General features: G+C 48.8%; 1 protein-coding gene across 1 annotated transcript in view; it reads left to right on the top strand.

Moving 5' to 3' along the window:
• The window catches only part of PADI2 (peptidyl arginine deiminase 2), a 1,062,620-nt gene that overhangs the window by 958,334 nt on the left and 79,399 nt on the right, over positions 1 to 24,887 (top strand). Inside the window, exons 14-15 of the mRNA XM_069611131.1 lie at positions 308 to 384; positions 5,087 to 5,254. Of these exons, the coding sequence (XP_069467232.1) occupies positions 308 to 384; positions 5,087 to 5,254 (245 nt within the window). The remainder of the gene's footprint in view (positions 1 to 307; positions 385 to 5,086; positions 5,255 to 24,887) is intronic.

Raw genomic sequence — 24,887 nt, 5'->3', positions numbered from 1 at the left:
CACAGTGGTTTCCTCGCATGCACACATTGTGGCAAATGCAAAATATGTTACCCATTTTTGAACAGTGCAGTGTCTGCTGTTTTCTCAGTGTGTCTCATGCTCCGTAATGGGTGCCACCCACTTGAGCTTAGATACCCAAGATTTCCGTATTTGGTGTCATTTGCCCCTCACGCATTAGGGCACCTCAACAAGTGTCTGACAACTGTTGATGAGAAATGTATTTATACCCATTAATGAGATTTGAGGGAAATGGACACGGTCACACTGTTGTCTCACACCATAAAGCAAGTGCTGTCTTTTAATACAGGTTTGGAAACAAAGCGCTACACAATCAGCAAGATCCTGTCCACAGAAACACTGGAGCAGGAAAATATATATGTTCAGGTAATGAAGAAACCAACATTAATTTAAAGATTAATTGAAAGGATGTTGTCGTAAGGTACTGCCTCATATTTAAGAAGCATAAAGCAATATAAAATACCTAAAAAAAAATGAAAACATTACTGCTCAAACCCCTTCTTCTTTCTAATTGCTATATGTGCCATTTTTTGGAAACAAAATGCATGTGGCTTGTGTATTTTTATATCCCTGTATTTGAAAATAGACCTCCGTTTCTACCTTGGATGCTTGTCACAGGCTCATTCTTCCAATGTATTTGGCTGGTTCAGAAATGGTTTTCTGTTAGGGAATGCGTGAACTGTGTCCTTATTTGATATCTCAATCGATAGTACTCAGGATTGGAATAATTCAGTCACAGGTGCATTTTCCAAAGTTATGCTAATTTCCTTTACAGTGAATTGGGTTTTGATTAAAAAAAAAAAAAAATTGTTATGTAAGTATGTTTGGAATTTATATGGTATCAAACATATGGGCCTCATTACACGGTAGGCGGTGGACCAAGGTGCCATTAGCACCTTGGTCCATGCCGGTAAAATACCGGAACCACCTTGGAGGAAAGGGGAATTACCGCCCTATTTCAAGGTTGGCGGGGCGGTAATTCCCCCTTCCCCCATTGCCCTTCCCCATTCCCATTTTTGCCCCATAGGGCATAATGGGAATGGGGAAGGTGCTAATTACGGTACCGCAAATTGCGGTACCGTAATTAGCACCCTGGTCCCTTTGCGGGTTGGTTTTTAACACCTGCTAAAAAGCAGGCGTTAAAGTACCAACCCGCAAAGAGACCTCGTAATCAGGCGGTAAGGGTTAACGGTCCATTACTGGTGACCGTTAACCCTTACCGCCTTCCGTGTAATGAGGCCGGCCTTGAATTATTACATTAAGGAGTCATTTTGTAAAAAGTGCAAATTTCATTCAGCAGACCACCGACTTTAATTAGCACTTACGCGCTGCTGTTGAGTCCCTCTAACATTACTCTACTGTAGAAAAGTAAATGCTGCCTGTGAATTACGCTTTGCAGGTGACATTGCAAGGATCAATTTATTGACCTTATAAATTGCATGGGAGGGGATGTGTGTGTTTGCTCTAATTTACTAAATGTCGCCTTCCGTGCAATTTTTGTCATTTCCAAAACAGAGCGGGAAAATTTCCTTTACTCTTCACTTTTCCAATCCTCTCTGGGAAAAGTGTTAATGCCGCTTTACATTGGAAATTACACTTTGCATGTAGCATTTACAATGGACTTCTAAAGAATCTTCTGCTTTTTCCAGGTGGAAAAGTCAGGCAGATTCCAAAGGAAATCTGTGGTTTTCTGCCAGCATGAAAATCCATACCAGCTGAAAACCATTGCAAGGTTTGGGTGGGAGAGTAACATGGAAATGTATATCCCATTGTTTGCCCCCCACAGGGTCTTCAAATGACACTAAAATCCGCTGGATGGTAAAATCATAGCGTAAATGGTTTATTCATTTGGTTGACATTTTGCTTTTATGATCCAGGTGACTATAAAATGAGTTCCAAATGGATTCTTGTGAAATCTTACTACTCTTTGCAGGTGCTAAAAGCAGGCACTTTCAGTAGGAATCCATAGTTTAATGCTTGCATGAACATCGAATGCAGCATTAAACCATGTAAGAGTTCATGTTTATTAGGGGCAAAACGTTAATGGGAGGCTTTAAAGCCTTGAGTAAGTCTTTAACACCTTCCATTAACGTCATGTCCCATTTACAATCACTTAAATGGTAGAGAGGAGGGGGGGGCGCAACTATTGTTTCTACCACTTTACTTCTTCTCAGCCATACAAATGCTCCATGGATTTTCATGCCAGCGCAAATACTGGTGCTCTCTTGAGGTCCTCCGACTTTATGCACTAGCATACAGCAGGCGGACCCCATAGGGATCCATTGTACACACTGCCAGCCCTGCACGCATGGCAAGCAGTGTGCACAATTACAATTAAGCCCTGCCCGACAAGAAGCATGCGTGTTTCGCAAGCAGTGTTCACAAGTACAATTAAAGGCTGCCTAACATACGTAATTGTACACGCTGCCTGCCATGCAAGCATGGCTGGCAGTGTTTACTCACTTCGCACGGAGATTGCAAAAGTGCAGGGCAGAAGGTGGCATACACACACCCTGCACATTTGCACTCCGCCAGGCAAATGACAAACATTTGGCATCTGGGGCCCACCTAGGTTTCAGTGCAAACGTAACGGGTCCCACCTTCAAATTACGAACTGGAGCAAAATGAGCCTTGTAGTATTTGAAGGCAGAGGAGGAATGCTCAGTGGTGGCCCCTTCCCTGCCTTCACATAAAATGAAAATGTCCCAAAGTGTAAAAGTGTAAAAGTGAGGCGTAAATAGCGTGAACCTTGCATTTGCACTTTCAGGAATTATTAAATTAGCAGGTTACCCTAATACCCACAGCAGCAGTGGTGGTCTTTATTTTTGCCATTTTTATCTTTTGAAGAACATAAGAGAAAGGGGACCTGACAGAATGTTATTGTGTTCTTTGTACGTTCAGTAACAGGGGCATGTTCATGTATGTATTTCCTTTCATGGTACGTACTTAGCGGTAGACATACACTGAGACAAGATATCAGACTTCTTTTACAAGAAGGCCATATAGAACAGGAAACTGAACACTAATTTTCAACTGTGGCAAGATAAAATATTCATTTTAAGAAACTGTAAACCAATGGTCCAGATCATAAAAGCAAAAAGTAAACCAACTGCTTAAGCCTTTGCTTTTCTGCTTTTCTTTTACGATTTGGGGGAATTTAGTGTCACTTGAGGGCAGAGTGAAGGCATGTAACGAGATGCACATTTCTGTTTTGCTCTCCCACTCCACTTTCAGATATCACCATGGTTTTACACCATCATGGGCCTCATTATAAGTCAGGCGGAATGGGTTAACGGGGTCCGCTAATGGGTGCGGACCCGTTATTCCCATTCCGCCTGATTACGAGGTCCCCTCGTGGGACCCCGGAAGGACGCCTGGTAAAACCAGGCGTCGTTACCGGGTCCCGCGAGGGGACCAGGGAGCTAACAATGGGCCAGTCGTAATCGGCCCGTTGTTAGCTCCCTCTCCCATTCCCATTGATCCCTATGGGGGCCCGAATGGGAATTGGGAAGGTCAGGGCCCGAGTTCCCTGAGGGAGGAATTACCGGGCCCTCCGACCTCGGAATGGCCCGGTAATTCCCCATTCAGGGAACCCGGACCGGGTTTTGCAGGCAGCCATGCCGCCAATAGCGGCATGGCTACCGCCAAACCCGTAATGATGCCCTATGTATTTTCATGCTGACGCAAAATGAGAGGATTCCTATGGAATTGCCTCACTTTTCCACCTAGTGAAAGCAGGCAAATTCTGTAGAAACCCATTGTAAATGCTGCCTGCAAAGCGTAATTTGCAGGCCATATTTAAGTTGTTTCCAAAACAGATTGGAAAAGTGAACAAAGATATTTTGCCTATGTTTTACTAATCACATTTCCACTCCTTTTTGGGAAAGACAAAAATTACACGGGAGTGGACCTTTTGCACATAAGTGAAACAGACACTGTAATCTCCTGTGCAATTAGGAGATTTATAAAATGACGCCCTTTCTGATTTCAAGGATTTCTATAAAGCACATGATCCTTGGGACAAACAATAGGGTCTAGCTCTGTCCGAGTGGATTATACTCGCCACTTGAGTCACAAACAATCCTGAAAGATCACAATAATCATTGGCCAAAGGAATGATCTCTGCTTTTCAGACCGAGTCCTTTGAGAACTGGGGTGACATCCGGCAGTAGAAATTTTTTGTAGCCGAGAGAACTCTCATCTTATTGAGTGATATATCATCCTACATGACCGCTATCTGGACAAACCATCTAACACAAATAAGGGCCTTGATTTCAACCTTGACAGGATAAGATGTTCTCTTCTTGTCGAGGTCAGGCCACTATGGCTGATTATGCGGTGGCATGAAGGAAGTACCATCCTTGGCTAACCAACCTATAAACCTGGCAGAAGAGCCGCCACCTTGGGCTAGCAGTAGACCTCCTTCTGTGGGGATTGAAGGCATGGTAAGCTTTCCCATGTGATGGTATGGTGACCGCCTCTCCAGTTACTGCTATACCGATTTTGTTATTTGCCACACCCAGCACCTGTCAGCCTGAAAGTAAGAGTGAGGTGAAGTACAGCCTGTGAGTCTGATAGCCATAAAGCTCTACCAGGACATAGCAGTAGTGGTTACAAACACTGAGGTCTTAATGGGAATCATTATACCAAGTGGCACTGCTCTCCAAGTTTTGGATCTAAACACACAGCATTTCAGCAGTGCACATTGCCGTCCTTTGCACAAGTATAGCATGAAAGAGAGAGCGAGAATAAGGCACTTTATGTTACGTTTGATCAATACATTGGACTTCATTGTCATTTCTAATAGGTATTTTTAGCACCCAAAGTAAATCCTGCTGTCAGGACTGTGCTTCTGTATCTCCTGTATGACTGAGAGAATCTGTGGTGTTTATGCGTATCTGCCTTTCCACCAATGAGTGCATAAACAAGGGCAAAATGTATCATGATTTGGGAAGAATTAGCTATTTTGTGCCCCTTGGTGTTAAAATGGCAAGTGCAGTAGGAAGTATTAATTAGTGCTAACACTATTAGCCCTGAAAAATAAATCCTCTTTTTTTCCTCCTGTCAGCGTTGTATTGACTGGAACCGTGACATTCTGAAGCAGGAGCTTGGTCTGACGGAGGAGGATATCATTGATGTTCCAGCTCTCTTCATGCTGGAGAAGAATGAGAAGAATGGCAAAGCTATGAATGGCAAAGCTATGAATGGCAAAGCTGTGTCTTTTTTCCCAAACATGGTGGGTACATTGCATGTTCAGGGACGTGAATAGAAGTTGTTTCATGTTATACTGCATGGGAAATGGGGACACATTGGGCCTCATTACAAGTTTGGCGGTAGCCTTGCCGGTAAACCCGGCATCTGCCGCCAAACTTCGAATCTTTCCGGGCCCTGGCAATGGGGAAATACAAGGCCATTACAACCCTGGTGGACCTTCTATTTTTCCATTGCCAGGGGCCGGAAACTTTTACTCCCCATTCTCATTGAGCCCCATATGGGAGAGGGGAATGGGGAGGCTGGATGCACCAGCACCATTCAGAATGGTGCCAGTGCATCAGACATGCTCTGCTCACGGGTGCAGTTACGCCTGCCAGGTCCGACCTGCTGGGTGAAAAGGCACCCACGAGCAGAACTCGTAGTTTGCTGGTCCGGTAACTACGAAACCAGCAAGCTTATCGGGACTGTAGCTACCGGACCGGCAAACTTGTAATGAGGCCCATTCTCTTAAAGTGCTTTCCTGTACCAACATCATTTATTTGAGATGCAATGCAAGCCAGACAGGAGTTTCACCAAAATAATTAATGTTCCAATGTTCTGTTGCTGGAAATGCTTTTGGAGGGACAATGCCACTGTGTCCTTGTCCTACCACTTCTCTGTTAGTGTTTTCTCTGTGGTCTTCTGCGCAGGAGTCGAGTTTAGATCCCTGGCAGTGCAACTCTTCATCTTTACCTTATGTGAACAGTACCCATGGGATACCCTTAGGGCACCCATGGGCAGGCGATACACCCTTATGCCCCCATAGAATACCCAGGTCCTGCCATAGGAATCAATGGGTTCCTACACAAGTCAAGCTGGCCACTGGTGGCATCTTGGTTTCCTTTGCTTTTTCCCCTTTTTTCTCAAAGTGCTGAGAAACCCTGTTTGTGTTCCCTTCCTCTGAATGGCTGTTGGGCGGAAGGACCATATATGGCTGTGGGCTGCCTTCAGCCAGACTGGCTGGAGCCTTTCCATGGACTGGTTGTTGTGGGTTCACACTTGAGAATGGCCCGAATGCCTGTGAGCCTGATTGTGTACTGCCTGCATGAATGCACTTGTGTGTGATTGGCTGGCTCGGCCTGGCTCAGCCTGAGTGAATGGGGAGTGTTTTGTATAACCGGGGACCTCACACTCACCACTTTGTCAGAAGCTGAAGCAAGAAACCTGAAGCATGAATCTGAAGTCATCTTAAGCTTTTATCCTGGATCCGGCTGGAGGAAGAAGTCTGCAGCTGCAACTCTCCACCAAAATCTAAAGGCTGCTTTGCTGACTCAAGGACTGACCCAGAGAGGACCTGGATAGGTGACCTCTTCCTGTAGCTACAAGGGGTCATTGTCCAACTGCTGCTCTTCACCCGAAGTGTCCTGGTAACCAGTTCTGTGTGCCTGCTGGCCAGAGAAGGGATCTTTGTGGGTCCAGAAGAGGAGTGCCTGGGCATCTTGAAGACAAGAAGTCCATTTGTGTTGCCCAGGGTCAGGAGGAGTGTTTGTGACTGCTGGAAACCAAGTTGCTGAGTACAGCCCAGAAGAGGGGGTACCCTGGCATAGAGCTGGCCACCACCCAGAGCTGCCAAAGTTCCAACCAACCAAAGAAATCTTCATGGGGCACTGCTGCCACAACATCTATCCACTTTTCCATGCCATCGAAGATCCAGGGTCGCTGACTGCCGAAGAGTGTCCACCGGTGGGTTTCATGCCACCAATCCAGGTTGCCAGAAGCCATCCTGACATCCGTGCTGCGGCTACAGCACTGAAAGGTGATGGACCGTGAAATCCCGAAACCCAACACCTAATTCTTCCACTGCATCCATCGCCACTGAAAGTCATCGACAACCACCAAAGATCTTATCTTCTTCTTCCAAGTCTTAGCGAGATCCACAGCATCGTAGGACATCCAAAGCCGGCGTAACAACCCAACATCGGAGACCACCGTGACAGACCTGCATTGCTGCCTTTCCGACACTGCTTTGTTCCCTTCTCCTGCTTGACCCTGATGTCCCAGTGGATCCTTCTTCCAAGTAGAGGGGGTCAATCCTCCAGGGGCTATGTCGAGTGAAACTGAGAAACTCCATCACTTCGCCTTCCAAGGCACCCAAGGTACTGTGGCGAGTATGAGTATCGTCCATCCACAGGATTCATCAAGTGGTCCCAGAATCATCTTCGATCCTGCTCTCCTGTGGACTCCGAGGTACTCTGCGGTAGTGGGATCTGTAGAAAGAGAAGCATACTATTAATTAACATATTTGGACTGGGCTGTAATATACAACAAAGTACATCTTAACTTTTCTTTACTGGTTGCCCGGGTGGGGGGGATCCTTACACAGTATTGCATTTTTATCCTACAGAAAGCATCCTGCCTATGTTCTAATTATTACCTGCCTATCTACAGTAGTTTTTTTAAATGAAATTAACCCTTGCCTAAGTTACCTGTTTAGATTTCTAGTACAAAGTGAGTCTTACTTATTTGTGTATAGCTACCTACATTTTGTTTCCTTTAATAAAAGGACGTGGCTGTCACCTAACATGGTGTGTGGACATTCCATTGTGGGGAGTTTGGGGATTCACTGAACCGAAGAACCAGCATGCATCACTCCTTTGAGTCTCGCCTAGGTTGCTCACCCACAGCTACCATTAGAGAACCTTGGCTGGGGTGTTCTGTGCCTCTACCCAACTATATCATGGACAGAAGTACAGAAACCCCCCTCCAGTCTTTACAAATGTGGCGTTCACTAATAAAACCAAAGTTAAAGCTGAAAGTTACAATCATGTAGAGGAAGCAGTAGAAGGAGCAAGACTTCAGTTGTAACAAGCAAAGAAAAGAGTAACATTATGACCTCTCGGAAAAAATGACAGAAACCCAGTCAAGATCAGTGTCCTGGATTCCAAGGTCAGTGAGTGTCTTAAGAAAAAAGGAGTGGTTCAATGTATGAAAGAGTTCCTGTACAATAAGAACAGAGGATAATTTACAGTGGTGTACTAAGTTCAGACAGTTAGAAATGTAGGCACAGGCCTGTCCTGTTGAATGATGGCTGCAAATTTCAGATTGGACAGGATCCTGAAGGTCATTTAAACCCAGGTAGGAGGAGATTCTATAGAAATACGGGCTGTTTAAGGATTTTATAATAGTGGCAGAGGAAAGAAACAGATTGGTAGTTGGCAGGATTATTGGGGTCATAGGGCAAGGTGGGGCAATCACTATGATGAAGCACTCTGCAAAGATTCTAAGGAAGTGAGACAGAGAAAAATATTTGAGAGGAACGAGAGGTGGTAGCAGGTGAGAGTTGCAAGCTCCTTAATTATTTGCATTATGAACGAGTTGCCAGGGGCGCCTTTGGGGATGGAAATCCTTATGGTGGGTGCAATTTCATTTTGAGAAGTTGGAAGGAAGGAGCTTAGGAAGCATGTTGGAGAGATGGGTGTTGGGGAAATGAAGTAGTGGACAGAGGAATAGGAGGGTAGTGAGCGTGTCAAATGCGTTCTATTTTAGAAGAGAAGTAGGGGGAAAGGTTGTTAACATATAGAGAAGGGCGAGGAGGAGTCAGTATGGTTCGGAGTGTGGCTGAGAGTTTGCTGGGATGAAAGAGAAGAGTAGTGATTCAATTGGTGAAGAAACTTGATTTGTCTGTTTTAAGAGCTGTGGTGAATGAGAGAAGGGCATACTTATAGGCAAGGAGAAGAGAGGAGGACCAGTCCTTATACCACTTGCCAAGATGACTTTGCATATCATTTTTGAGGAATTGGAACTCGGTTGATCGAAGACGAGAGGTAGAAAGGGTGAAGGTATGGGAGGGATACTGGTGGTCAAATGGGGCACACAAAACCAGGTTAAAATAAGAGTAAGCCTCTTCAATAGATGAGTCCTGGGTAGGAGCAATCGTTAGAAGGAATTACCTGACTGGGACTAGGTAGGGATTCAGATGGACTTTTACATTTTTAAATGGAAGGGATGGAAGAGGGAGTGAGTGAGTCATTTATAGTGATAATGAAATGAAGGATTGAGTGATCAGACGTGCAGGGATCAATAGTGACATTAGATGTGGGGAGTGAGAAGGAGGAGTGGAAGACAAGGTCAAGGGAGTTCCTTTGTAAATGGATAGATTGTGAAGTGAGGTAAAAGAGTGATCAGCAAGGGAGTCGATTTCAAGTTTTTTGCTTCAGGAGGAATGGAGTCGAGACGGTCTAGATCAGAGAAAAAAGAGTTAATAGAGCAGTTTCGATAAATTAGGATTATGGTGGGAGGGGGCTAGAAAGAGTTGGGTTGCTGGGAATTCGAATGGGACTACTAGAAAATCAGTTGATGGAAAGTGGGCAGAGAGATGGGCCTAGTTTATCATTCGGCTAAGCCCCCAACTCGTTCAGAAGCATGCAAAAAGATAGCCGGGGCACCATAGTCAAACGGGGCTATCCAGGTCTCACTTATACCCATGGCTGCCAGAGCAGGGTTCTGAGCATCAAAGTGGTCAATGATGAAGAAAGTTTTATTGCAGATAATTAGACATTGCAGATCCCGAGTGCAAGACTTGTAGAAGCGGTGGGGGACTGAGGATGTCCTGGAGGGGAGGCAAGGAGGATAGATAGAATTGTTTTTATTACAATAATTACATATAATCCTTCATGCTGGACTCCTCCAGCTTCTAAGAACGTGTGCATTAAAGCCATGTTGTAGCATCAACCTATTCCCAAGGCAAGAACTTTGCCTCTGAGCTATCATCCCAGTCAAGTGATCTGAGAAAGTAAATAAGCAAAAGACCTTTTGTGGATGGGGCAAATTTTAGGAAAACATTAGAAAAATATTTCACAGCAGGGAAGGTTAGTAGTGAAATAGTGGTAAACAGAAAGGGATAGAAAGGTACATCTCAATAGTGAGTGTATCGAAATGGGGCTGTATATCAAGTAATGTATATTTTACAAAAGAAGAGAGAGTCTGGGTTGTGGAGGCTAAGATAAGGCTCCTTTCCCCAAGCTCCCCCACTACCCACTCGGCCAGCATCAGTTTGCAGCAAATAAGGCAATCAGACACAGACTAGCGAGAAATCAAGCTTCTTGAATTAGATAGCAAATACATAGCATACAGAGACGTTATCAGCTGATCAGCAGGGAACACAGCAGGACAAGTGTTCAGGCAGTCGGCACATGGAACTCTTCAGGCCCCCCCTAGAGTGCCGGTTATATAACATATTGTATTGTATTGTATTTTTTATTTATAAAGCACCTATACCCAGGCAAGTGTTTCAAAGCGCTTGTCGATCATAGGCAACCACCAATATGTTTCAGTACTTTCAGAATGGGGATGTTACTTGGCACGATATTGCAGACATTTGGCAAGAACTGTCACCATCTTACTTGTGACCCTGTGACGGAGCCCTACGGGTACATTGTGTTGTATTATGAATAAGCGGCATTCTCTGAAAAACTACTGTTATCTCCCATATATGGGGATAGTGCTATACTTGTAGAGAATAAGCGGAAGAGAGCGTCTGACCTGTCCCCTGCCATAGGAAGAGTTTGGGCCTGTCCACGGTGCTGCGTGCAGAGGGAGGCAGAGGGAGGTGACATGGAGGGTCTGAGGCCTAACTGTATGGGAGAGCCTAATGTAGCATACCATAGCATAGCATGTGTCATGGCATTGCATCACATAGCATAGCATTGCATAACATAACATAGAAATCCTGCCACATCAATCCCCCGTTTGGTCATCCCTGAGACAGGGCGTAGACCACAGGGAGCAGGATTGGTGCATAATCTCAATCAAAGATACCCAGGAATATCTGTGACATAAGGATAGGGTGGAGAGGCACAGGGATTGCTACTGAAAGAAAGGTGTTCCTAAAGACAGAGATTGTGGGCCTAAAAAGGTCCTAATTCAAAAAGTCAGCCCAATTGGTGTTGGACATTTGACCTAACACAACTATGATTTCCTGTTCACTGGAGGCGTCTTTTCAGGCGTCCTCCGTAATTTGAGACTTCTCTATTTCAATTGGCAGCAGTTTGGCCTCGGTGGTGAAGTGTGAGACACCTGTCTAGCACAGCATGACAGAAGACAGTGAATAAGAAAAACTATCTTTACAAAAGCTGAGATTATAACAACACTTATTAAAATACCATGTAGAAAGGAAGAGCCCAGTGAACAAGATTGAATGGGACGGAGATGAACAGAATCCTGTGGGAGCATATGTAGCAATCAGAGGCAATCATTAGGTCAACGCAGGCCCAAAAGAAGTTGAGAAAGCTGCTAGTGTTTGGGTGAAGAATGGTGGCTGTAGGGTTTGGCAGAACAACTGCCATGGCAATGAACAGCAACATGGTGCAAATACTTCACATTTACAAATGTAATAGCAGCACTATTGCTAGCCTACAGCGATTGGAGCCTTATGCCCAAAAGTTCCAAAGAGAGTCAGTTGTTACAGGACCCAGTAGACAGGAGAGACGATGATGCAAAAGTTCAGCATCCCTTCCTGGATGACAGTGACAGATGCATAGAACTGGAATAAATCAGCTGCGGCGCTGGGCACACTCAGCTGGCCTCCAATAAACCCTTTGGCTGGAGATTTTATGCACCTACACTCCAGGTATGCAGCGTTATTGTGGCTACTTGTTGACAAAAACATTTGAGAGCAATGGGCCACCCGCAGGACACAAGGGTAGCAAATACTTTTGAGAGTGTTGGTTCACCTACTGATGCCAAGTGAGATGGTGGCCACACTCCACAAATTGTACCTTAGGGCAGGTAGCAGAACTTCTTTGTCGAGGAGTGCAGGATGCAGAGTCACCTGGGTGTTAGCTACTGGGAACCCCATTGGGCAGCTGAAGAGGGGTCTTTTTCTCCTGTATCCCTGCAGAGTGTCGTTTTTCTGTGTCTTTGATGATGCTGGATGACAGGTGGCCTGTGTCCTGGACCTCTTGCTGTTTTCGGTCATCAAGCGGATGTGCTGTTTTCACACACTGGCTGGCGAGGACTGCAGTGTGGGTTGTCAGCAGGATCTAAGGAACTTTCCAGCGAGGATGCAGGGATTATTTTTGCTGATGAGAATGTGGCACAGTGTTTCAGGCGGTTGAGGCAGAGCCTCCTGGATGTGCTGAAAGTGAGAACTGACAATGAGCATTAGCCTTTTGCAATGTGACACAACCAGATCATCATTCAGTTGTAAGTTACAGAGTTCAGGGGAAGGTGGCGCAGTAACTGGTTTCATTATGGTGTCTGGTGGGGGGGAGAGGCCTCTGTAACGTACGCCTCACGTCCCGTGGCATGGTGACATGAGGTGCATAAAGAATAAAGGGCCAGACAGAGCGTGTCAGGTGTTTATTTCGCTCCTCAGCCTGGCCCGCTTGCAGGCCCTGATCCTCTCTCCCTCCGCCGCCTGCACCGCAGGGAGGGAGCTAACACTGGCGACGAGGAATGGATTACATGTACAGCAGCTTCCCAAGCCCCAACTCGGCCCATAAGCCCACGGCAAGGGCACATTTTTGGAGACACAGTGGGGGAACCACACCCCACCCAAAAAAAACTAAAAAAAACAATTTTCTTTTCTCCTAAAACGATCCACCAACCACAGAGCATACACAGAGACAGTGGATGTCGCTGGGGAATTTTATTTTCCTCTCCTGCTTCTTGAATCTCATGCCAGGTGGCACAGGAAGCACCATTGCGCCATCTGTAAGGACAAGAAGAAGCTGGCTAGATTGTCAGTGCCACACCAACTGGGAAGGAAACGGAGGTGAGGAGAAGTCCGTCGCTGCCCACACACAGGCCGTGGTAACTCAGCACTGGGACATCATGGCTACTGGCCTTTCCACACTTAGGCCCGGCACACCATCAAGAATCACTGCGTTGCTGAAGCCCCCTGCGCCGTCCTCTCGACCTCATGGTGGGACCACAGCTGCGTTGGGGCCTTTCGACCCCTACACCGATCCATCATCAGTGGGACCCCGCTGGATGCTGTGGATCCAGAAGCTCTAAATGGCGATGGACTGTAAGGACATTACAACACCCAGGAAGATGAGGTCACACCTTCTACTCAACGTGGGTGACAACGTCCTATGCATTTTCAACACGCTGGTCATCAGCGATGGTGCGGACATCTACCAACTGGCCAAAGACGCTCTCACAGCATAAGGTGCCAGATCATCAACGATATGCACTCTGTGTCCAAAACTGTGCAGAATGGTGCTGGGCTAAAAGGGCATTCTCCCAGCCAGAATCCTCGAATATGGGCGCCAAAGAGAGCTGTCGCATGCGAAGGCAGCGCACATGGGCACCATACTACAGAAGCTCCAACTGGTGCCAACGACAACGGTAATAGCACAGATCGCCAAACACCAAGGGAGGAATACAATGAGACAAACAGTTCACCACAGTGGCAACCGAGGATCCGGGGGCCCACCAAGTGTGGATGGTGCAGAGGTGCACGTCCTGGAAGAAGAAACTGCCCAGCGCAAGGAACCACATGCAGAGCATGTGGCCGGAAGGACCACTACGCACATGTCTGCAGATCATCAGGGCAGCCTCAACGCCCACAATCCCAACCGCAACAAGCTAAAGCCATGCCCAAGAAGAAGAAGCAAGCAGACACGCGTCGCGTGGATACTGCTAACTCATTGACAGACGAATCCGGAGATGATGATGGTGACCCAGCAACGGATGCTGGAACTGCACGAACGAGAAGAAGAAGGAAAGTCTAATTGATCTCAGCACTTGAGCACAGAAGCACAGAGCCGACAAAGAGACAGAGAAGACGCAAATGACTTGTATCCATACAGGGCCAGGAGACACAAATGACGATAGACACTGGAGCATCAGTAAATGTAATGCCGTCCACAATGTTCCTGACACTGCGTCCCCGACCTGGCCTCAGGCCAACTGACACACTCCTGTTTGCCTACGGATGCAAAAACCCACTACCAGTGGAAAGACGTTTCAGAACGACACTAAGCCGGGGTGACAGAGTCCTCCAGTCAAAGATATACGTTGTCAATGCAGGAATTTAATGCCTACTTAGTGGGGATGCAGTGAAAGACCTAGGATTAATAAGTTTCATCTGCGACATCACAGATTTAAAGGACATCTCAAACCTACTGGGGAAGTACCCGGGCATCCTCAACGGCATCGGATATCTAAAGGGAAAGCTCATAAAGCTTCACATCAACCAGACGGTACAGCCCCGGGCAGTACGCCACAGAAGGACCCCCTTCCATATGAGAGACCTGTTCGAAAAGGAACTACGAGAACTCAAAAAGGCTCGCAACATTGAGCAGGTCACAGGACCAACGCCTTGGGTCTCACCTATGGCGGTAACTAAGAAGCCGAAGCAACCGGGGAAAGTAGGAATTTGCATTGACATGCGCCTACCAAATGCAGCGATCAAAAGGGAGTGGCATATCACCCCCACGCTAGATGAGATCATTACGGAGCCCACAGGGTCAAAAGTGTTCTCAAAAATTAACCTGAACGCAGGGTACCACCAGTTAAAACTACACCGCGACTCAAGGTACATCACCACCTTCTCCACGCACCTGGGCCAACGCTGGTACAAGAGACTGAGTTTCAGCATCTCCTCAGTGGCAGAGGTATTCCAGCAGGCCATCCAGGAAGTAATACAGTGCATCCCAGATGTGCTGAATGTCAGTGGTGACAACCTCATCCACGCCAGCGACAGGCAGGAACACATGCGTCGCCTCGAGTTGGTGCTCAGCAGGCTTGAGACTGCAGGCCTAACCATCCACCGGGGCAAATGCGAGTTCCTGAAGGAGGAAATAAAAAATTTTGGGTACATTTTCAACAGCGCGGGAGTGTCGGCTGAACCACAAAACGTTACGGACATAAAGGAGGCCTCCCCCCAGACCACACCCACAGAGACACGCAGCTTCTTGGGAATGGCGACCTACTGCAGAAGGTTCATCCCCAACCTGGCAACAATGTCCGAGCCACTCAGGGAACTCACTAGATGGAACACCAAATGGGACTGAAACCCTGACTGTCAGGAGGCATTCGAGCGAATCAAGACGTCCCTCTCAGCCGAAACAACAATGGCATACTAAGACCCAACACTAACAACTGAACTGTACGTCGATGCCAGCCCTGTCAAAGGCCATTCTCGTTCAAATATCTCGGACAGGCGAGACAAATCCCATCGCATATGCATCCTGTGCCCTCACACCAACTGAACAGCATTACTCGCACATCGAGAAGGAGGCCATAGCAGTGTTGTGGGGCTGCCGCCATTTCCACATCTACCTCTATGGACGAAAATTCAGGGCCTACACAGATCTCAAGCCACTCATCCGATCTTCACGGGGTCATCGTCACACCCCCCGGCCAGAATTGGGAAGTGGATGCTCCACCTGCAGCAAAATCAGTTCAAGTTAGCCTACCAAGAGGGCACAGACAATCCGGGGGACTTCCTATCCAGGCACCCGAGAGCTTCCACCCTAGGAGAAGTAAGGGAAGCAGAGGAGACAGAAGAGCACATATGCCATATCATTCACATCATGAAGCCCAAGGCAGTCAGCATCGAGGACATTGTGGAAGCCACGCACACTGACACCTGTTGCGACTTGATCAAAAACACCATCATATCGAGCAAATGGAAATCTTTCCTCTGCCATGTACACAACCGCACGCCGGCAGCCAGAGACTTCCTCATTGGCAGGTTCCCAGTACAACAGGATTTGTTTATCACCAGCGAAGGGTTGATCCTGAGGGGAACCCGCATTGTGATCCCCAGCAGCCTGCAGGACAGAATCGTGGCGCTGGCACACGAAGGCCACCAGGGAATGGTCAGGACAAAAGCCAGTATTCAACACCGGGTGTGGTTCCCTCACATCGATACCAGGGTTGAGCAAATCATCGCATCCTGCCTCCCTTGTCAAATCACAGGAGCACAGCCAAACCCTGAACCTATACAGTCAGCAGAGCATGGGTCATCAAGATGGGATGCAATCAGCGTCGATTTTTGAACAGTTCAGGAAGGGACATACCTATTGATGGCCATCGACGACCACTCAAGATACCCAGTATCCTCAACAGCAGCGGAAACTGTGATACCTGCACTCGAGAAGTTGTTTGCTACACATGGCCTCCCAAGACGCATCAAGAGTGACAACGGACTGCCATTCCAGGGGACGAAGCTCAAGAAATACCTGGACGACTTGCGCAGCAGACATCACTGCATCGCACCCAGGTGGCAACAGGTGAACAGCGATGTGGAGAGGTTCATGTGGACCATCAACAAGGTGCTACAAATATCCAGGGCCCAGCCAGCCCCTGGAGAGTAGATCTATACAGATTCATAAGGAACTATCGAGTGATGCCCCAGAGCTCCACGGGTCTACCCCTGGTGGACCTCATGTACAGGACACTGGTAAACCCGTCCATACCACATCACCCAAGCAGGGGCGTAGACACCTATGACAGCGATCGTACTCAATGAAGGAGATTGGCAGCAAACGAACACATGAGTGTCAGGAGGCACGCAAGAAGGTCGGTACACCAGGTTGGAGATCATGTCTTGGTGTTGTGAAACGCCACAAAGACCAAGCTTGAAACTCAGTATGACAGTGTACCCTGGACAGTGACCTGAATGGAAGGAACGATGGTGACAGCGGAATGCTTCGTGGTTCAAGAGAGTGGCCCGACAAATGTGGACTGGTGGAGACAGACAGTCCCAGGTGAAGGCAGAACCGCCAGTGGACTTTTTGAACCAGCGGAACGAGAGAGAGGCGACCCCGAGTTGAGAGCCCGAGGAACAACCTGAAGGATCTGACAACGCGTCTCCAGAAGATGAAGGTGAGCCAGAAGCGGGAACTGCCCCGGGGACAGCCCCTCGGTCAAAGCTTGGCTGGTAAGACCTAAGGGCAGCCCCGAAGGCTACGGAGAAGCTAAGAGACTATGGGCCTCATTACAAGTACATCGGTCCAGACTTAACACCGCCGGTATAGCCATACCGGCACCGTTTCCGCGTCCGCCGAATCATGACCTGTGGACCCGAAAATAGCACCACCCTCAACCGCCACCACAGAGTTTAGGCTCCCGTAAACTCCGCCTGCACGGAAACCCCTCCTTTACTGTCAATACTAAACACCGCGAGCATCACAACTAGCGTGGATATGGAAACAACGCCTGAAAAATGCTGTTAAAACCGTGATCACGGTGGCGGTACCGCCGCCACCGCGAACATGACATTAAACAGTGCCTGCTTACCTGAATCAGGTCACAGGTGCACCAAATCAGCCCAGCTGGACCCAGGAGGCCACAGGGAGCCTACAAAAGGGCCACACCCAGCCCAACACAAAACAGAACCATGCAGGCAGCAGCTCAAGTAGCATTGGGATTGGGCCTACTCAACCAACAGGCAGCACTGATGGCAGTATTGTTGAAGAGGAGGAGGCGGATGTGTAGGAGGTGCAGGCAGCAACCAGCCATCCTTGTACCCATGGCAAACCCCATTGTCCAGCTGGCACCACCCCGCAGGCAGCCTGCAATACCACGCATCAGGGCCTCACCCTGGAACCTCACCCCAGGACAGATCCACACACTATACCGGCTGGACCGTCCAACAATCCTGTACATCACCGCCATGATAGAGGACGACATCAGCAGCCACATAGACACCCCCACCACCACCACCCCCCCCCTGAAGGTTGTGTCTGTTCTCCATTTTCTTGACACCGGCACCTATCAACACACAGTTGGTGAGCTGCACGGCCTATCACAACCCCGTTTCTCCAAAATCCTGGTACAGGTACTCGATGGATAGCAAGCATGCCAAATTGCATAGATGCAGTCGACTGCACCCACATTGAGCTGACAGTACCACGTGCAATCAAGATGGTGTTCCGCAATAGGAAACAGTACCACTCACTGAATGTACAGATGGTATGTGATGCCACACAAGTGATAACACATTGCTGCGCACGTTTCCTGGGCTCAACCCATGACTCAATGGTACTGCGGAATTCCACACTGCCACGGTACATGGAATGCTATGCTGGACAAATCACATGGCTATTGGGTGAGTACAGCTGCCAGTGCACCAGCCCTGTGGAAGTGGTGTGTGTGTGTCCAGGGCAATGAGCAATGTGAGTGTGCCGCTGTGACTGCACATGCATCACCCCCCGCCCATCAACTGAATATACAGCAGAACCCAAACATCACAAAGCAACACATGACAGGTTGCACAGTGTCCCCGTACACACCCTGCCACATGACACACACAGCCTGAACTGCCGCTGGCACATACACCTGGAGCCACTGTAAACACCCACCCACAATATGCAACACTGCCCTCCCAATGCACATGATGCCTGTACATGAGACGTCCTGCATCAACTACATCATCACGGTGGACTGACTCTGCCATGTGTGCACATCACTGCACAATGCTATACTCACAAGCCAATGTCACCCGCAGGGCAGAGTACGCATGCTCACTAATGTGTTGGTCAATGTCCAGTTGCCAACGTCTTCTACGATGGCCAAAGAACAGAACCAGCCACCGGTCAAACCACTGCATGCCACATATGCATGAATTAACAATGACACAAGATTGCACTGCATCTGATGAAGACATGATACCACAAACACTGAATGTTCCCCCATCTACATCCCATGTAGGTGATGCTGGATATGCACTCACGCCATGGCTGATGACGCCCGTACGGAGGCCAAGGAACAGGCATGAAGAGGCGTACAACAGGGCACATGTCCGCCCACGTGGCATGATTGAGAGGACATTTGGACTACTGAAGGCCCGGTTCTGCTGTTTCAGCAGATCTGGTGGATCGCTGCAGTACAGCCCAGTGAAGACGGGTAAAATGACGCTCGTTTGTGCCATGCTGCACAATCTGTGCCTGCGCAGGAACATTCCAATGCCCCCAGACGCAGATGATGAAGATGATGAAGATGGGGATGGAGGCGGAGATGGGGATGGGGATGGGGATGGGAATGGGATGGCACAACCACCTCGTGGGGGTCCACTAGATGGACAACGAGCACGGGATGCACTGATTCGCATTTACTTTTGAGAGACAGCACATTCACAGCATTGCATGGATATGGTGATGCCAATAAATGAATTGTTGTTCTGGGAATTAAATGATGGATGTCCACTCATGAATTAACAACAGGGAAGGAGGTGCAATGGTTAGGAAAGCTGTACACCCGTGCCCAGCCACCCCCCCAAACGTATCCACCCCCAACCAGGCCCCAATACTCAAACCCCCTAATGGTCCTCCCAACCTCCCAAACGTACCCACCCCCAACCAGGCCCCAATACTCAAACCCCCTAATGGTCCTCCCCCACCTCCCAAACGTACCCACCCCCAACCAGGCCCCAATACTCAAACCCCCTAATGGTCCTCCCCCTCACACCCTCTAGTCCACATGTGTCCTGCAGTGCCCGACACACATGCCATCATTTCCGTGTGCACTTATGTGCTTGTGCATCCTTGCCCGAGAGCCCTGTTAGCCGACTCAAGCGCCTCCATGGACTGGCAGTGGTGGAGCTGGATGGGGTGGTGGTATTGGATGGCACAGAATCTGGAATAGGTGGCATATGTGCAAGATTTGCCTTTTGGCCAATCAACATGGACTCAATCATCCTCGAGGTGTTGTCATTGCCCTCCCGCACATGGCGTGCCAGGGTGACTTTAGTGCTGGCAAAGCGTCCAATGGACCTTGAGAGTTGATGTACAGATGTGCTGTAGCACTCCCTCTGCAGCCTAGATTCGTCGAGCTGCCTCTCCACCAGCTGGGTGAGGGTAGCCTGCTGCTCCTCCATCCGCTGCATGCAGGAATTTAGCTCTGCCATTGAGGGGGTAGGTGACCTCATAGGACTGTGGAGTGATGTGGGGCTGAACTTCAGCTGATGGAACTATTCCAAGTCATCCAGGGTGGGCACCTCCCCCTGTGGCCCTGTATCAGACTGCGCTGCCGGGGCACTGTTGTCACTACATGCTGCCTCCTCTGCAGTGCAGATGCTCTCTGTGGTGGGTTGCATTGGCATGATGGGGGCCCGTGGCACCTGTGTTGCATCAGGCAGCGTAGAGATGGTAGAGATGTTGGTGATGGTGGCCGGCACATGTGTTGCAGTTGCTAATGGGGGCAGAGATGCCAAACTGCTGGCAGCATCCTCCTGGGCAGGGGCGCTGGCTTGCACACGTGCAGGAGCTGATTGCCTGGGCTGTTGTGCAGTATCACTGTCACTCGATACGGCTGTGGGGACACAGAGGGCATGCTTTTAGTTATGTGGTGGTGCCTGATGGGTGCATCATACAGGTTGATCATTAAATAGTAGCATTTACATGCATCTGCTTGTTGCCGGTAATGCATTGTAGTGATATGGGTCACCATCTGGTTCATGATGGGTCCTTTGGCCCTGTCATGCACTGCCTGGGGGAGGTTGTTAATGGGTCCTTTGGCCCAGTCATGCACTGCCTGGGGTGGGGGGGGTTGTTAATAGGTCCTTTGGCCCAGTCAAGCACTGCCTGGAGGGGGGGGGTGTTAATGGGTCCATTGGGCCACTCTTGGCCTCTCCTCTACATATACTCATATGGCATTCAAATTTGTGCACTTACCAGCATCTGCAGGTGGACTCAGTCCTGCCTCAGCATCCCCAATCCCATGGATGCCCTCAAGGTGGAGGACACTGCTACAGCGCTCCTCCCATGTTTGCAGCCTCAGTGGGGAAGGGTGTCCTCCACCTGTCCAACTGCTGCATTGGCGGTGTGTGGAGATCAGGTTCCGCACCCTCAGCCTGAGGTCGTCCCACTGTTTGTGGCAGTCCTTTACGCTCCTCACAGTCATGCCCACAGCGGTGCACTTGCGTGCTGCTTCTGCCCACACTTCCTTCCTCCGCTGCTGTGTAGAACGCCGTTGATCGGCACTGAACAGCATCTCAGCATGCTCCACTATGTGCTCGACCAGAACAGTTAACTCCGCCTCGCTAAAGCGCTGTTTGCGCTGCCTCTGAGCTGGAATCCTGGAAGACATGCTGGTGGTCCCTTTTGGCTTCTCACAGTGTGGATTTTGCTTGTGCTGACTCTGAATGGCAATGGATTGTGCTTTATATGATGGCCGCCTCTCTGTTTCCTGTTTTGGCGATCATGGTATTTACGGTTCCGTGTCCGTGGTGACGGTGGCGGAAATGGGTTTTACGCTACTTGTGGAACTGCTATGTCCATTTCCGTGGGTTTTTCCGTGACGGCGGTTACACCGTTTCCGCGTCTGTGTGGTGCACGCGACCGACAGCATGTAATCAGCCGGTGTTTCCGCGACCTTACGGACGGAGAAACTATGTTACCGCTGCCGCGGAATCACTGCAGTCCGGACCAGGGAAGTTGTAATGAGGCCCTATCAGTGGTAAACTGACAAAGTGGAGAGTGCGGTACTGTGCTGGACTAGATTGCACAGCAAAGTAAGTCTGTTTGTTGACGTAGTTATGTGTTTGCAGTTTGTTGTGTTTGGTTGAAAAAAAGGAGGAACGTCACATACGCCTCACGTCCTGCAGGCACAGTGACATGAGGCACATAAAGAATAAAGGGCCGCCCTTCCAGAAAGCAGGCAGTTCCGGGCACGAGCTAGAGAGAGCGTGTCATGTGTTTATTTCGCTCCTCGGCCCGGCCCGCTTGCAAGCACTGATCCTCTCTCCCTCCGCTGTCTGCACCGGCAGGGAGGGAGCTAACAGCCTCTGTCAGAGTTTATGAAAACTGGAAGACCAGGATGGAAAGAGATGCTCAGGGGTCCTCAAATGATAGGAGAAACAGTGGCACATAAACAGGAGCCTGAGGACCATGGAGGGTGCTGGGAGAAAGTCGAGTGTGGGCCTTGCACTTCACAATGGCCAACTCGGTAGGTAGCAGAATCGCAATAAGCAAGGCTTCAATATAGGGTGCATTGAGAATGGAAGTACCTTTTGCAGTTAGGTAATCTCTCTGTTTCCAGAGAGTCCGTAGTCATGTGATATACCAAAGCGCAACATGAATCAGTGTATATGCTGGCTGTGCGTTTTGTGCCGATCGTGCAAGCCTGTGTTAGGGCAATGAGTTCAGCAACTTGTGCTGATAATACTGATGGGGGCTGAAAAGCTTCTATATTTCAAAGAAGGTGCAAACGGCAAAATCTGCCTGTCTATTACCTGTTGAATCTCTAAGACAGCACTCGTCAACAAAGAGAATGAGGTCTGCATTGGGGAGGGGGATATCCGTGAGGTCTGTTCTTGCTGATGATACAACGTCAACCGCCACAAGGCAGTCGTGCGTGTGACCGTCATCCGCTGTAGGCCGGAGGGAGGCAGGGTTGAGTGGGGCGCATCTGATGAGATTGATGTTGGTGGCAGAGAGAAGCAGTTTTTCATATTTGATGAGACGTGCAGCAGATGGGTGTTGTGTTTCACCCCTTAGGAGGAGTGCTAATACAGAGTGTGGTACTGCTACGTTTATGTGGCATGCTAGGACGATGTCAGCTTTTGCAAGGAGAAGGGCAGTGGCAGCTACCGCTCCGAGACATTTGGGAAAGGCAGAGGCTTCAAGGTCTGTTAGCTAAAATAGGCTACAGGGCATTGTAGGTCCCTGTGCTTCTGTGTGAGTATGTCTAAGGCATACCCCTATTTCTCATCACAGAACAAGGTGAATGATTTAGAGTAGTCAAGAAGGGTGAGGGCAGGAGCAATGGAGAGGGCAATCTTGGTCTTGGCGAAGGCTGAGGAAGCGTCAGGAGACCATGTGAGCTTGTCAGGCTGGTATCATGTTGCAAACCAAAGAGGTGATGGCTGGAAGGTTTAAAATAAATCATAACCTCTGGCATTGCTCTGGGCAACCATCCAGACCATCTTTTTTCATCTGCCAAGCCGTTACAAAAGGGGAAAGACCATATGCAAATCAGGCTTGGTCCAACCCCAAAAGGGACAGTCCGGGACAAACTGCTTAGTCACATCCTTTCTGCACAAGACCACAAGCATCCCAGACATGTTTCAGCCTTGTTGGGCCTCTAGGCCCAGCAGGCACGGGACCCACATCAGGTCATACCCGTCCCACTCTGGGTGACTAAGCTAAACAAAAGAGGAGATGGCTGGAAGGTTTAGAATAAATCTTAACCCTTGGCATTGCTCTGGGAAGCCCTCCAGACCATCATTTCTTGCCTGCCAAGCCATTACAAAAGGGGAAAGACCATATGCAAATCAGGCTCAGTCCAACCGCAAAGGGGCAGTCCAGCCCAAGCTGCTTGGTCACATCCCTTCCGCACAAAATCACAATCATCCACAGACAGGTTTCAGCCTTGTTAGGCCTCATCTGTGTGGAGTAGCTTGGGTCTCTAGGCCCAGCAGGCATGGGACCCACGTCTGGGCATACCCATCCCACTCAGGGTAACTACGTAAAACAAAGAGGTGATGACTGGAAGGTTTAGAATAAACCTTAACCTATGGCATTGTCCTGGGCAACCCTACAGACCATCGTTTTTCACCTGCCAAGCCATGACAAAAGGGGAAAGACCATATGCAAATCAGGCTTGGTCCAACCCCAAAAGGGTTCCTTGTGTTAAAATTGCAGAAAAAATTGCTGTTTACACAAAAAATCACACAAAAAGGCAGTGTTTTTGCCGCTGCAATCCATGTAAAAGATGTAGGGGACACCCCGCAACCCCCAGTCCCATTATACCATTTAAGAGGAGCGGGGGACACCCCCGCAACCCCTGCTCCCCTTAAATGTTATAATGGGGTAGACCTTTACTTGGTCAATTTTTGTAAAGGCAATATTTTTGCTGTGATTATATTACTGCATACCCCCAAAAGGGACAGTGCAGCCCATACTGCTTGGTCACATCCCTTTTGCACAAGACCACAAGCATCCCCGGACATGTTCAAGCCTTGTTGGGCCTCATCAGTGAGGAGCAGCTTGGGTTTCTAGGCCAAGCAGGCACAGGACCCATGTCATGTCATTCCCGTCCCACTCGGGGTGACTATGTAAAACAAAAGAGGTGATGACTGGAAGGTGTATAATAAATCTCAAACTATGGCATTGTTCCGTGCAACCCACCAGACCATTGTTTTTCACCTGCCAACCCAATACAAAAGGGGAAAGACCATATGCAAATCAGGCTTGGCCCAACCCCAAAAGGGGCAATCCAGCCCAAACTGCTTGGTCACATCCCTTCTGCACGAGACGCAAGCATCCCCACACATGTTTCAGCCTTGTTGGGCCTCATCAGTGAGGAGTAGCTTGGGTCTCTAGGCCTAGCAGTCATGGGACACAAGTCCTTGCATGATCGTCCCACTTGGGGTGACTAAGCAAAACAAAATAGGTGATGGCTGGAAAGCTTAGAATTAATCTTAACCTATGGCATTGTTCTGGGCAACCCTCCAGACCATCGTTTTTCACCTGCCAAGCCATTACAAAAGGGGAAAGACCATATGCAAATCAAGCTTGGTCCAACCCCAAAAGGGGCAGTCCAGTCCAAACTGCTTGATCACATCCCTTCTGCACGAGACCACAAGCATCCCCACACATGTTTCAGCCTTGTTGGGCTTCATCAGTGAGGAGTAACTTGGGTCTCTAGGCCCAGCAGTCATGGGACACAAGTCCTTGCATGATCGTCCCACTTGGGGTGACTAAGCAAAACAAAAGAGG

Source organism: Ambystoma mexicanum, chromosome 8, assembly GCF_040938575.1.
Source record: "Ambystoma mexicanum isolate Mex_15411 chromosome 8, UKY_AmexF1_1, whole genome shotgun sequence".
NCBI lineage: Eukaryota > Metazoa > Chordata > Amphibia > Caudata > Ambystomatidae > Ambystoma > Ambystoma mexicanum.
This window is presented reverse-complemented; position numbering and strand designations above follow the sequence as displayed.